Here is a 15721-nt window from a genome sequence, read left to right on the forward strand (position 1 = left end):
ACAGGGCGTGAAAAGAAAATGTGTAGGCTTTATTTAGAGAGGTGAAATAATGTTTGCTCTGGGCAAAATATATTTTGTCAAACTGAATATATTAAGAATAACATATGCAATTAAACAATGTCAAAGGAAGAATTCCATTTGAAAGTAAATTTAAATTATGGGCTCAAAAGATGTTTGGCGTAGGGGGAGCAGCCCTGTTTTCTGGCATTCCTCTACAGAGGGCCTTCTGGGGTTTCATGGGACTCAGCTCAGAAAAGCCAATTGTTTGGTAGGTCCCGTATCTGCTTTAAATTAAAGTCTGCTTTAAATGCAGACTTTAAAGAGTGGTCCTCACTAAGCACCTTGGGATCAAATGCCTTAATTGTAACTCTATACATTAAGGATTGGAAAGAAGGGTTACATCTATTAACGGGGCAACATTTGATGGACAAACCTACTTGGTGTTGCTCTTTGCTCCACTGATCACATTTTATAGTTTTTATGAAATAAAGCTCAATCTAGACAGTGAATTTGATCCTCAAGCAAGCTTCCAATACCCATGAGGCCTTGTAACCGCCATCAATATAAAAGATGGCTACTATCAATTTTTTTGGGATTCTGCCGATTCCGTGTTAGAAATATGGACACAAGCATTACATTTTGGGATCTGTGACAAGCACATATCGTAGCTATCTAGAAGCCTAAGAATGAGGGCTTCTCCATTTCTGGCAACAGTGTTTGTTGGAATGCACATGTGCGTGTGGAAAATTATATTTTAGGCTTTTGTCAATGCATGAGTCGACCAACCACTGTCCTAGGCCTCCATTTATACATTTTGTGTACAAACTACTCTCTGCGCAAACCATGCGTACAGTAGGAGTTAGGCGCTTCAAATGGCAGATCTAGCCTTTCGTCCCACAACACGCTAACTTTCTGGAAGCATCAAAGTCCTCTCCACCCTTGGGTTTCTGGCTACTGGTATGTCTCAGCCAAACTAGGAGATATAGCTGGCATTTTCCCGCCCGCACTAAGCCGTTTAACGCCTGCAGTCCTTTGAAGCTGTCATCACTTTATGCACACAGCTCAGTCCGTTTACCTATATTGTCACAGATATAAGGAGTGACTAACATTTGCAACATTTCCATAGGAGAATTTTACATTTTGCGCTTCTTTATAAGTTCTTTACATTAAGTCATATTTCCTGGGGTATACATGTATGGTAATGAGTTAAGCCGGGGATGGGCATAAGGATATAGGACAGCCAGCATTTATCAAAGGAAACTGTGCCCCTAAACGCTTGATAAATATACATTTCTTAGTTTGTAGGGTTAGCATTCAGTATATTTTCTTCCACCTTCATAAATGAGGTCAGGATGCCATCCATAAACTCATTAAGTAAAGGTAGAAATGTTTAATTCATGACATCGCACCGAACCACTACGCTAGACACCTCTGAACATAACGGGTGTCTGGGGTCTAGACTGCAAAAGTGCCATCTTGCACTTGCATTGTAGCGGTAAATTAGCAACTCTGGTTCTTCTTAATTTCAAAAACAAACATTACCAGCCAGATAGAGAGAGTATGAGTGTTTTTAAGGAACTTTCAAGTGGCATTACGTTTGCACCTCTACGTGAATATGGCATTGTGACGGAAAGGATCTAAAGGAAACAAACAGATCCTCTTTCTTATGCAATGCCCACTGAACCAATATTGTGTGCATCATCGCCGCTTGCGTAACAGTTCAGAGAATTTGAAGGAGAGCTAAATATATAAATAAATGCATCTCAAAGCAACTGAGGTACGCAAACAATGTTAGTCATCTGATCCGTGGATGGAGTTTTCCTTCTTCCAGCGAGCTCGAGCCCTTACGCAACAGACGGCGTGCTCTCCCGCTGTGAGTGGGCCCAGGCAGGGGAGAGAACACAGTGGTGCTGGAGAGAACCTTCGTTTGTGGACTATTTCCTAAGAGGGCAAATGTGTGTCCACAATCCACATTGCTCTGATGAAAGATATAGATTCATTTTAGAGGCTGGTAGTGGCTCAAGAGTTGCCAGACAATCTAGCTCTCCGTCTGAGCAATCCATCTCCACCGAGACCGGGCACGGTTTAATTTCATAGAAATATCGCCCCCTGATCAAACCAGACACTTTTTAATAGCTCGGGGCAGATTGGGTAATTGTAATAAATGGGAACAGAGTGTTTTGTACAGTACAGCATTTTTTTCTTGTTGTGTTTTGGTGGAGTGTCCTGGAAAAAAACTGCCAACGTCATTATAGGTTTATGTGTAGTTATCTTACTTTTCAAGGCTTGGTTTCCCTAAAGGTCAATACTTCCCAAGTATTGGACTTTTGGTCCACACTGAGCTTGCATGCTCACACACTGAATGATAGAGGAGAGATGGAGAGCCAGAAACCGTCCGCGGAGGGCTGTCATATATTGTCTTTTATCATGAAAACCTCAATCGTTTGTAGAGGCGGGAGGTAATGCATCAAAGGGGCTGAGTCTCGCCTATAGACAGCTGTGGGAAACCCTGATGTCGTCAAGCATTTACTTCTTAAAGATGCCTTTTAAGCTGTTTTCAAGGCTTGGTATTCCTATGGTTCAATTTGTCCTGAGAATTGGGCTTTTTTTCCACACTAAGCTTCCATTTTCCAATTGAATGATAAAGGAGTGAGGGATGGAGATGGAGAACCAGACACCTCAGCCTGTCACTTCTCTATCCGCAGCCTTCACACATTGGGAGCTGCCGGAGACGAGACAGTTGGGGTGTGAGGTCAGCGAGCCCACGCGAAATCCAGGCTAGGCTAATAACAAAAACACTTTAGCTGGGGGATTTACACTCCTAGTGTTCCACTCCTATTCCCATCCTGAAAATATGAAACCATTACATTAGCAGAGGCACATTTGTCTGGACTTAATAATGGAGGGAGTTATAAGAAGGGCAGTTGCAGTACTATCTGGCAATTTAATGAAGGTTAACAGACAGGAGGTGAGTGAAAGAGAGCCATCTCCCATTATGAAAATGTATGAGTGACAGGTAGTAGCCATGGTTACTCAGCCTGGCTTTTAGAAATACCAGCAACAGGTGACAATAATACAGAATACATCCATTTGTGATTCATTGTATCAAGATCCAACTGTAACCATGGCAATGAGATAATACAGAGCTCTTTCTCAGTCACAAAACGAACATGTAGCTATTCAAGACCAGTTGTTGGTTCCTATGGAATTCTTATATTTAATTTTAGATGTATAATGTGAGAAATTATTGCATTGCAAACACTTGTTTTTATTCCACCGGACAAGGAAAGGGAATATGGTTGAATGTTTTGACTATGTAATTTAGGGCTGTTTACAGGTCTATATCTTAAACCTGAGATGCATATATTGTGCAAAAAAGAAAGATCTGCTTTCAACTTACTATGACTTTCACATTGATATTAAATCCTGAATGTTATGGGTTAATGTCCTTGATTGAAATGATGATAACATATATGGAAATTGTTTGGAAGTAGGGGTCTGATTGCTTTTCCTATTTGATAAATTGGAAGCGGATATTAGAATATTCATAAGCAGAGGTGAAATAACTTTCTGGAATTTGGATGAAAGAGGTGTCAGATGGAGGAGTGGGGGGGTAATACAATTTAGCCAAAGACTTAGTCTGAGTACATTGGCTAAACACCATGTTTCAAGTTAAATTAAGCTTTATTGCTACATTGCCATGCTTGATTGAGTAATGAAGCATGGAATCTTCTTAGTGATTAGTTTATTTCTGCTCTACCCAACCTCTTCTACCAATTCAGCCATCATGGGAAGATCTGCACTTTGCAGTCGATTGGGGCACATTTCTCCAACCCCAGCCGTTCTTGACCTTTGAGACCATGCAGAATAATTATTTAGATAATGGTCACGTGCAGCTTCTGGCAATCATATCGTCTTGGAATCATTAATAATTAATAGCTTTAAACATACTAGCTATGTCGTCACTGTTACTAAAATAATCATGTTCATTTGGGAAAAATAGGTGTAAATCCTTCATTTTTTTATCATCTACCCAAACTAGTGAGTTGTAAGTAGACTGAAGATTCTGCTTTGCTCGGTTACAGGCTAAAGCCACAGTGGTGTGGATGTGTGGAGAACTTTCTGGGCACGCTTCATGTTGACGTGTCATTTGAGAGCAGGTTAGGCTTCTCTGACACTCCACAGTGTGTGGCGCATTTCATATACATTACTCATTATAACACTCAAACTCAATGACGCATGCTAGCTCAGAAAAAATGTATCAGAAAGTTTCCTTGCATCACCTCCCCCTCCTTCGTAGAACTCTCGGCCAAAAGTTACTGCATTTTTATTTTAGATAAATTTTGAGCTGAAATATGGGGTTCGCTTAGCCTGGCTCCGCCCGCCTAAGTACTTCCGCTCAATTTGAATTCCCCTTCAGTACTAGGTCTGGGTCTGCGGTATGTTAGTGGGTTTTCTCCGTCTCAATTTTCTGCGTCCAATCAGCGAATAGAGGGAGTGGCTGAGATCAATGACCTTAAAGTCAGCTCTCGTTGACAGACATCTTCACACACGGTGATTGGTTTGTTTACAGCCTGCGCGCAATGTGATTCCCGGCCAAACGTTAGCGATTGGTTATGGCAGATCCAGAGTGTCACTGGTCAGATCCAATAGTTTTAAACTTCAACAGACACCCGCCTTCAAGTGAGTTAATGTTTGTCAATTGAGTAGGTCCAGACTCTCTGTACAAATGAAATGAAGATGGAGAGTCTGGTAGGACCAGGCTAGTGTTCACCTACACATTGACCGTTAGTCTCCTATCCCTCTTCAAATGGAAATGGTTCATTGTTTTCAGGTGGGAATCATTTGGAGTCACCAACAGTTTGCTATGTTCATATTTGTTCAGTTATTTGTCGTAAATGTATTATTGGCAATTTTGTGATTAAATACACCAATATTCGACTTTCCAGTAATAAAACCGCATGAAGAGTAGACAGAGAGCCCTGCCAAGTTCTGAAGAAACCGAAACCATTGAAGGACAGCATTGAAAATGGCAGCATCTGACCAAAGGCAGCATATAAGTGCGGTCTCAGACTGCATGGAAATGTTGTTTTTTTTTTAATTTATGAGTAGCATGCCATGAAATAAAGGCTTGTTGTACCCATAAGTAAATCAGTTTGATTCCCCCTTGAGTGTCCCCCTACAACAGAGCTATGACTGTGGCGAGAGCAGATGGCCCCTGTATAGAACAATGGGTCATTGAAGAACCTGAGCCAGTTCCAATGACTTCATTTATATGATATTTACATCCACACGCAACTTCCTCCACCCCACCGACCCTCCCAAGATGGCCTGGAAAGGGGTGTGTAGGGGTGTGCCTTTGGGGCACAAAAATAACTTAAATTTAAAAAAATGAAACACCGGTAGATGATTCAACATAAATGTATGAGCGTAGTCAACATGTTATACTTCATGTTTTATTAATATTGAGGTATGCCAATATCTTTGAGACAAAGTTGACATAAAACAAGGTAAATGTCCAATCAGCACAAGCTTGATATTATTATTTACCTAGGAGGCTGTATTTCTACATAGCCCAGAATTAAATCTGGTCACTGGTCCGCTGGCAGATAATATAAGAGTCAAGAAAATAGTTTTTTTTATATGTTCGAACCACAACCTTCAAAGTACATCAATCCAATGTCAAAATAATATGTTTATTTAGCTTTTGTTTTCTCATTAGGTTCTAGCCAATTAAGTTTTAGTGGTAATTAAACAGCTCCTCCATATTGTTAATGGTCCCAAATGGCCTCTATAACACCACTTTAAACTGAAGAGGCAAAACAAACTAAAACCTAAGCCTAGCTCAGTGATGATAGATGTGAACACCATGACTGTAGCGATAGGATGGATAAAACCTACCTCATCTCATCTTTTATCTGCCATCGTTCGACTGTCCATGCTGTTTTACGATAACGTTATCACAGATCTTCTTGAATGCCAATTATTGGTGTGAACATCGTTCAAACGATGTTCAAAAAACAAATGATTGAAGAACATCATACAAAAGGGTGGGCTTTTGAAAATGACAAACTATTGGGATAAGGGTATTAATATTCAAAGTCAAAAATGAAGTCTGCTCTATTTCGGAGATAGAATTATCAGTAGTAACAGTACCTTGCGAGAAGCATGGATGTCAAAGAAGGGCTTGTTTCGGACGCTGAACGGCTCTTTGGTCTTGTCAATCTGTCCATTTTTCATCTTCTCCATCCGCGGAGATATTATTTCCTTTTCTATGCATAGCAGTCTGATGTTGAAATCACAGAGTCCAACAGGTTGCCCCTGAAAAGCAAAACAAAAAGGGACTCGTCAAAAAACTATTTCCAAACATACTTTACACTGGTTAGTTCACAAAGCTGTGAAGTGCAACCTATAAAACATTCAATATACAACAAATACAATGAGGATCATTTCCATGGGGTTATCAATTACAAATGTAGACGATCCCTATGGAAAGAGATTAACACCACTAAAGAAGGACTAATATTCTATCAGACCACAGCGATATCAGGAACTGAAATGCCTGCAAGGCCGGGAGCAGGATGACCCTGGAGTCCTCACCGGGGGGGCCAGCGTATCAAACCCAAAGGTTACCTGAACATTGCAATAACCAAGTCTTTGATGTTGTCATGGCAACATGTTATTTCTGTTTCTTAAACTCACACACACATGCACGCACACACACTCCCAAGCCCTCACTACTGTATACAGCGACAGAGGAAAAGAGCCACCGGGCCCATCTGTATTTCACAGAGCCAGTCACTAGAGGAAAAAAGTTCCTGGGCACGGTTTCTCATTAAAGGAATGATGGCCAGTGCTGATCAGACCCAGCAATGCTGCTACATTAAAAGATACCGTCTGTTATCGCACTGCATTCAAGTTACACTGGAATCAGAGGCCTTGAGGACATCACTTTGTTCTCCAAATGAGTATGAAGATAAACCGGATCTTACTGGTTCCAAAATGAGATAGTAGTGAATTGAGATTAAATGCTCATCTTGTACAAACATGTTTTTACCGGGGCAGAACCTTTTAATAAATTAAAGAAAGCACTTTGAAAGTGGAAATAAATTGAGTGGAAAAAATGTAAATTCAGATGGAGGTTAACATTATGCCGCTAATGCATGCCATAAAATCCCCTAGGGACAATTAATGGCTATCAGACACAAACATTTTATTCATATAGAAAGCATCAAGCAAGCAGGAGCTATTTGACAGATTGTAGTAGATTGTATTTGGTGACAGAATTGCATCTTAGGTGACCCACAACAGCAGACCAATATTTCTCAAGCAAAGAGGAGGAAGCTTGAGACAATCTTTGCCCTGAGGGCATTTGTATTTATTTAAGTTATTATACAATAAGGTATTTCAAGTAAGAAAATATAATGCATCAGCACAATATTTCTTTGAAAGTAAAAAGCAATGGCGAAAGAAACAATGTTTAGTGTTAAGTCCCTACAGGTTTGGCAGTTATCAATCTGGTTAGATGTGATTCGACGAAATGAAGGGAAAGCTAGCTAGGATGATGATTTATTCAGGTTGATCAAGGACTCCTTATTTCACAGGGCCACCCCCAACAATTTTAAAGCTCCCAGTTTGGATAAAAGGTTCACAGTACATTCATCTTGCGATAAAAAGCTACTGTAATTATGAAAAAAAGGCTCGCTGGGGTTTAAAATCAACATCTCTGAGTGGCTATGGGGTCACTGATGTTGTTTCAATCACATGATAAACACGGCTTTGAATTTATTAGTGGGAATGGGAACAAAAGTCTTGGATCCCATTCGATTTGAATCGAATGGGAAAGAGATTAACACCACTAAAGATTTGATTCAAATCCCATTCGATTTGAATCGAATGGGATTTGTTATCTAGCAATGAGGATGCAGACATGCTCATCTGTGGTGTGTGCCCAAACTATTACTCCAACTCCAATTTAATTCTCACAAACTAAAGGGCCACTCCCTTGACTCATAATCCTTGTGTTTACAAGCGCATTGTAAGAAAGGGATTAAGAAGGCATCATAATTAAAGCCACATTGAGTCGATGATGCAATGGGATAACCTGAGCTATAATGAGCCTTGTTTGTCCCAAGAAGATTTCCTCTTTTTCATACATTTGTCACATACATAAGGCTTCACTTCAAATATAATATATTTTTTTATATTTTACGTAAAAGAAAAGCTGAGGATGACCGCTTTTCAACCGTGAGCATGCCATGAAATATCCATTTTGGCAAACAAGATCCTCAAGATCTTCATTGTCACATATATCTATTACTAAGCCAGAAAAAAACTCTTGAGGCTACTCCTAGTGGTAGGGGAAGGGTCACTCTCTGCTTGTTTACTGTTGGCTTCCAAGACAACTTGATGTTCCTGGAACAACTGGCATCGTGTCCCACACATTCTGCACCATCTGTCAGGCGTGTCATCGGAACAGAACAAGATGTAAGTGTGAATGATTCAAATGCATTGCTGTAACAGCATGGAGCCATAAAATTGCCGGTCTGGTAAATCAAGATCTGTGGCGAATGTAGACTGAGTGAAACAACCAAATGCTCAGGTAACCTCAATCATAGCCCAAGACATTTTGTTATTTGTATTAGTCTTTGCTGGGCGGTCGTGAGAAGCATGTGCTGTTTTGTCATTATAACTGTTTTTTATAACAGTTGCTACCGGATTGTGGGCTTGATCAAATATAAATTACCATAGCTCAAGTCTTACCTCAAGAAACATCAATTGCAAAGTCTGTATGGGGATTCTGCCATGAAGAAGGATTTACCACCTTAATAAATTGAAAATAAGCTCTCGTTTGTTTCATTCAGTATGATGCAGAGAAGCAATGATGTTCCTAATGTCCCTTTCTGTGGAATGATGAACGGTATCATAGAACAGGTCTAATTTGAAATATGACATCAATGCATTTCCCAAGACATGACTAATCTCCCTGGAAGCTGTGCGGTGTAAAAACAACCCCTCGTATGCAAGCTTCCTAAAGGGACGGGGCGGTGTAAAATGTGTGGAAGCATAAATAGCCGCCAAAAAATAACCAGGAAACAAAAGCGTTGAATGTGTGGAAGCATCAAGCTACAATTAAGCCACTTGTGATAGATTGCAGGGCAAATGTCTTTGGATGTGGAAACATTTTTATATAAACATCCATTTAGTGTGTAAGTAAACACAATAGAGCCATGACTGAGGAAGTGAACAGGACTCATTTAAGGAAGCAATAACAATATCGCCCCCCTGACTAGAGATATACTACCATTAGACAAGATATCATATGAAGGTTTATAGACATTACATTAGGTCATATCCACAGTGGTTTGCTGCATCATGGACATTGGACATGGACACATCCTGTGCAATAGTATAATGTTGGACTGTTTAAGTGTTTTGATTCTGCTACAATTTAAAATTTGATTCAGGCTTTTATTCTCTAAATATCTGTCATTTTTATGATCATCCTCGAAATGCAACCCAAACGTTTATTCACTGGATTCAATGATAAATATTCTGCTTTAAGTTTGTTAACAGGAAGACACAAATCATTACAGTTTTCCGATCACATTATGCTTTCAATGTTATTTGTTTGAGGCTACAAAACATCCAACACTATTAGTAAGCCGGGGACCAGACAGAAAAGCCGATGGTGTGGCGCGCAGCAGGAAGCTTGTCCCTCCCACGCTCAGACGGGACTGCTGGAAGTTACAGAGCAGAATAAGGAGAGGCAGTGTCTGCCGGGAACAAGGAGGTAGCTGGAGCTGCCCCTTGGCCTTTCAAGCAGAGGCTCCAAGCTCTTAAGTAAGGTTAATTAAGGGGGAAGCCACTTTGTCAACCAACACCACGAGGGCTAGACCTCACGAAAGATCGCGACTACCGCGGATAAACCTGCGAAGTCCGAAGAACCCCCCGCCCAACCCGGCTCGGGCTAATAGGACTAAAGCTGCATTTGACAATGCTAGAATTATCCATTGTGTATAAAAAACACTGATAATAAAGGAGGCAGCTGACATCTCTGCTCTGCGGGTATGGAGTCAGACACAAGAAAACATAAATATACTGTATTTAGTTTACAATCGTAATATTTTGTTGGTCTGTTGGAATCGCTTTAAGATTGTTCTCGATTTAAAGTACCCATTGGAAAATGGTTAAAACATGGTTCCCAGAGTGACACAAACATTTTTGATGTTTTCTTAGTAAAACATGCCTAAAATACATCAATATCAGCAATCCAAAAAGGGTGAAATATTGCCCAACGTTCAGTCGGAGAACAAGAGGCATCTGAGAGAAATCTACCCTTTTGCAACAAGCTATGTTGTTTTACAAGCAGATCTGGTCTAACTCCGACCCCCACGGCGCGCCTCCATCTGTGTGCTGGTGTCATTGTCTGGCACTGGAGTAGTCGGACATGGGCTGGGCCGCGCTCTTTGGTGCGTGTGCAATCAAAGGGGCACAGTTGGGAGCTCAAGGCTTTTGTCCCGCGAGACGCTTTGCACACGATCGCGGTGGATCCACAAAGCACATACCGCCAGAGTGAATACAATGACGACATCTACCCCCGCAGATATCACATGTGCCCAAATAGCTTCTTTGTCTTAGTAGCACCCCTGCTACTGCTCATACTCTAGTACCTGGTTTCCTAGTAGAACAAACTAACTGTGCTTTAACAAATGCGTTTAGCAGAAAGAAATAAACGAACAAAAAATGACTTGTGGCACTTTATCAAACCAAAAGCCTTTCGCAGAATATAGAAAATGTTATGAAATGTCTGTTTCAGCCCGGGGTAAACAACATGTTGGCGTGCATTGGAGCTCAGCCTGGAACAGTGATAAATACTTTGGAAGAGGCCATGTGTTTATGTGGATGTGTCTCACTCGGTGCTCAAGACAGCACTCGCAAATCCACAGGAAGGTAAACCGATGAAGTCCTGCCAGTGCTTCGACAGGAAGAGCAGCCTTATGACCACCGCCATATGCTCCCGGCCCCACAATGACGTTCAGTTCACCTCGCACTTGTCTGTCACTAGTAACAGAAATTCAGACGACCCAACTCTGACACCTCTACCCCATGAAAGTAAGTAAAAGGTAGTAGTAACTTTCTTGTGTATGTTGTTTGACAAGGGCACACCACATCATTAAGTCAGGATTAAAAGTGCTGAAGTGAATAACTACATAGTAATTGTTTAGAGCCTTTCGGATGAAAGACGGATCAAAAAGAAGATAGGTTGGTTCAAATCGTCCTATATTTATATATAGGATGATATTTATGCATATGTATTTAACATATTTACCCAGGCCTCTAACCCTACACAGCAGGGCATTGCATAAGGCTGCATATAGCAGCATGATGCTGAGCTGATGCTTCATGACAAGCAGTTTCTTACAGGCTTTCATCAAACATCAAACAGCCACATTTTCCTGGGGGACTTAAATAACTCCTATTTTACACACTTCCCCTGTCAGACTGGTGACAGCCCAGGTCAACCAATTTCATGTTTGGCCAAGGGCCACATGCTCACCATTATACCAGTCTGTATGATGCATACCAATATAAAACAGACCTTGGCAATGATAATGTACACATATCAACCCTGTTGGTGGAAAAATGTTCAACTGCACCAAAGAAAGTAAAACCGTCAACAACAAACCGGGTGGTAATATCGCCAGGTTTTCTATTTTTTGTGTATTTCTAAGAAGCTTTTATTCAAGTCCAACCCGTGTGTCAGGCTGAAGTCTGTGTAGCCTGTCCATGGGGTGGCCTGCAACTGTTGAAGGACAAGGCCAATAATTGCTGACCAGGATCAATACAGCAGTGCTTTGGCGATGGGAACCCTGCAGAGTTGCTAACCTCTGCCCAGTGCCACAGCGACACTCGCTTGACCACCAGGGCAATTATTGTGCAGCTTTCTTGTGTGATTCTTCAATTGCTGGCGAAAGAAGGCAGGAGACAAACTTAACAACCTCACTAACACAACCAAAGCCTCCCGCTCCGAGGCTCTAGTCTTGGGTTGTGTATTAAAAGGTGCCCAAAGCCCAGGCGCCCTGAGAACAGGCTCACTGGTGACCAACATTTGGAAAGGGGTGGTCAATTCATTTAGAATGAGCATTTAACAATTTAACACGGCCATCCTCTAAATACCCTCAAATGTTTTTTTAAACATTAACATGCTAACATGTAAAACATAGGAAGGACTTAATATTATTTTAGCAAAGACATATTTACATGTACATTACATTTACATGTAGTGATGAATGGCAACCCGCTGAGGTGAACAATCTGAATGGCCACGGGACGCAGATCACCACCGCCCTTTTTAAGATACTGGGGCCAATTATATTATTTCAAATATGCAAATGTCTTTGAGGGCACACTTGGACGGATAAAGCATTTCCCTATTGCAGCACTTTACAAAACGGTGTAATCCTCTCTGCTGCTCGCGGCAGACTGCCTCGGCAAACGTGAATTACCGTTTGCACTGAGGGACCTTGAGTGTCAAAAGAGAGAGCCCCGTCTGAAAGGCGGCCAGCCCCAGAGCGGGGCAGCACGTTGTAACGGTGTGCATGCGGTGTATATGCATTGAATGGACTGTGTGAGTGGTTAATGCAGGTGTTTCAGTGTGTTGAGGAGTGTGAGGACCAGCAGCAGTAGCGGGCTCCGCATCAACTTGGTTACTCACATTAAACTTGATGATGTCATATATCAGGTAGCGGGGGACAGGCTGTCCGTTGACTTTATCAATGATCATCTCCTGCAGGAGGAAAGGGGAGAGAAAACACCCATCAGCATTTGCCATGAACACATACGGACATTTCTATTTTCCTGTAAAAATTCCTCAACTTAAGGTTATGAGTAACTTCACAAGAGTTAAAGTGCCCTGCTCGTATTATTTGATACAAGCATGGAAATATTCAATCTTATTATTAGGCATTATTATTTATGTGCCTTGTTTAATTATTCAGTAGGAAGCAAACTGATCGCAGTAGCACCCTCTTTGGTGTGTTGGAGACCCTCTTATATATGCAGTTCTGCAATGACACATTTTTCACACGTGTAAAAAACACTTTCCATGAATGAATTCATCATGTGAACTACAAAAAACAACAACACTATACATGCACACAAACAGATTAGGCAGCATGAGTTAAAAACACATAATATAATTCCTAGATGATCCACAATTTCATCCCAGTTAAAATAGGCCTGATCACGTCACGATGCACTCAGAGCTCCATCCATCCCTCCGTCTCAGAGAGCGGTCATACAGAATGGAAACCGACAGGAATCAGTAGGGGCTGAACGCACTCACGGGGGGGGGGGGAAGGGGTCTGAAGATGCCTGCGGCAGGTGAGATCGGCAGGGAAAGGACGGCAAGCAGAAATAGCACTGCATGTATTATGCAACAACTGCCTCCCGTTTCCCCTTCCCCCCCCCCCCCCCCCCCCCCATGTCTTCACCAGATGAGAATCAGGTACAACTGATGCGGCAGGAGGTCTCAATCACAGCACTGTGGGATGTGTTTCAACATCCTGCGCAACTGTTATGCAAGCTGTGAGGAGAGGCAGAGACGGGCAGCACAACGATGCCTATACAACCTGTTGGATGCATTATCGTTGAGCTCCTGGCCTACTTAGCCACCTTCCGTCCTGCACATGTCAGGGCGCTCAATGGGTCTCGTTGTACTACTAAGGGATCGATAGGCCGACATCCACCGACGCACCCAAACACAGTGCTGATCTACAGTGGCAATGGCCCTATGGTTTACGTTGACATCTCGGACGGCAGATGGTTAAACAAACAGGACGACAAAAGGTCTCCCATTGGCTTGTGTGGGCCATGCGACAGGGAGCATCGTGGGTCTTCCCTATAGCAAGGGGCCATGAGGAGGACAGGAAAGAGCAGAGTTGCACCTGAACAGCAAGCCGTGAATGTCCACAAGTGAAACAGTGTTAGTCACAGCATCCCCCTGCGGCTAATTACACACAATTTTGCACCCCATCACTTCAAAAGACAATGCATCTTCGCCATTACACAGTCTGCCTGAGCAGGAAACAAGTTATTAATACACATGTATTAATACCGGGGGGAGTAGCCTGTGTAGCCTATGTGTTATACCAGGGCGACCAAGCACGAAATACGATTTCCCCTTGGTAAAAATTATTTATTTTTATCATTTTATCATCCTTGAAGCAACATCTCACCTCTTTTGCATATTTGGCTTCAAATCCATTTCCCTACCTTGCATAAAGGTAATATGAAAAAAAATGTGTCCAATGGTTTCGTTTGGCCGCAGTCTTCAACAAGCCAAGAACACGTTTCACAATCTAATTTTCCATAGAAAACTATTCCTGATAGTATGATATGGTCACACCCCCGTAGCTTTGTAGCAGCGTGCTGGTGTCTGTAGTAAACAGTTAAGCCTGCTCCTTGGCACGAACAAACATTGCAATCACAGACTAACACTGTGACTACAGCAGAATCAGACTCTGGAAGTGAGTTTTTAAATGAAAAGGAATGCTTCTTTGCAAAATAATATTTGTTTGAACCGGAGCATACAGATCAAGGACTTCCACAAAGCTAGAGAAGTGTCACCAATGGGTACATTACAAACTGATTCGTGATGTGACATATTCCTGTTAAAAGGCTGAAATTTATTCAAAACTACAAAACCAATGATCATCAGATCAGATTTGTGAATTTCAAGCTAGTGGGATTCCTCCATACTGATGCATGGTGGCTCACCAAGATCCGCTTAGCCTTAAAATTAGCACCTTAATGACTGAATGTGTTCAAGGCTGCTTTAATAAGCACAGGATTAGATCTGTTTAGTCTAACCCTAGTATGTCGGAGCCACTAGCATGCTATCGGCTAGCACTTGCGAACACAGCAATCAGGTGCAGTCTAAAACAATCAAACTCTAGTGTGGTTCGATCGGTCTCTCTTGCAATGAGAACCCAACCTTGACCAAGTCGCAGGAAGTAAACCAAAACCTGTCTCCGTCGGCATTTGTTGATACGTACAGAAACTTTAATAAGCTGAACATCGTACCTACCACGACAGAATCTATATTTTATATTGAACATGCCTACGGTCGGTTTTTTATCCCGTTTCGTCCGCAACCTTGCCGGATGATGCAATATTTATTTAAAAGCATTCTGTCGACTCCTGAATATCTGGGGACTACTTCAGCACTGCGGTTTCCCACGGCAAACACATGATATTGAGGTAAAAACTGCAGAGTAAAAGGTTTGACGAAACTCTTACAGCATTTCCAGCTACAGAAAAGTGCATATTGTACGAGAAATGCAAAACATTACTTCAAGAGTAGTCAATTACTGTGATGAAAAGCAGGTGGGAAAAGTAAAGGATGGGGTTCACAAGACCAAAGGGGACGTTGGACATGCAATAAGAAGTTACATGAAAGTAGCCTGGGATCCCACAGGTACAATATGAAACATTGACAGTGTTTAACCTTGGTACTGCATTAATTATTGTAAATTAAACCACAATAAACGAGAGAGTTGTCTCCACCCACCAACCCCCTCCTTCTCCTCCTCCTCCTCCTCCTCCTCCTCCTCCTCCCCAGACTCAAAGCTCACGTGGGTTGCCAGGTTGAATCATAACACTCAGACCAAAACAAAAACAACGATTCCGACCCGGAACGGAAAATTCTCCAAGGAGA

At 41.9% G+C, this 15721-nt stretch overlaps 1 protein-coding gene across 2 annotated transcripts in view; it reads right to left on the bottom strand.

The window, feature by feature from the left end:
* The window catches only part of rngtt (RNA guanylyltransferase and 5'-phosphatase), a 65197-nt gene that overhangs the window by 30124 nt on the left and 19352 nt on the right, over nucleotides 1-15721 (bottom strand). For both annotated transcript variants that reach the window (XM_079754116.1, XM_079754115.1), the window contains exons 10-11: nucleotides 12719-12790; nucleotides 6157-6321 (exon numbers count right to left, since the gene is read on the bottom strand). In XM_079754116.1, the coding sequence (XP_079610242.1) occupies nucleotides 6157-6321; nucleotides 12719-12790 (237 nt within the window). The remainder of the gene's footprint in view (nucleotides 1-6156; nucleotides 6322-12718; nucleotides 12791-15721) is intronic.

This window comes from Pollachius pollachius (genome assembly GCF_949987615.1).
Source record: "Pollachius pollachius genome assembly, chromosome: 16".
Taxonomy (NCBI): domain Eukaryota; kingdom Metazoa; phylum Chordata; class Actinopteri; order Gadiformes; family Gadidae; genus Pollachius; species Pollachius pollachius.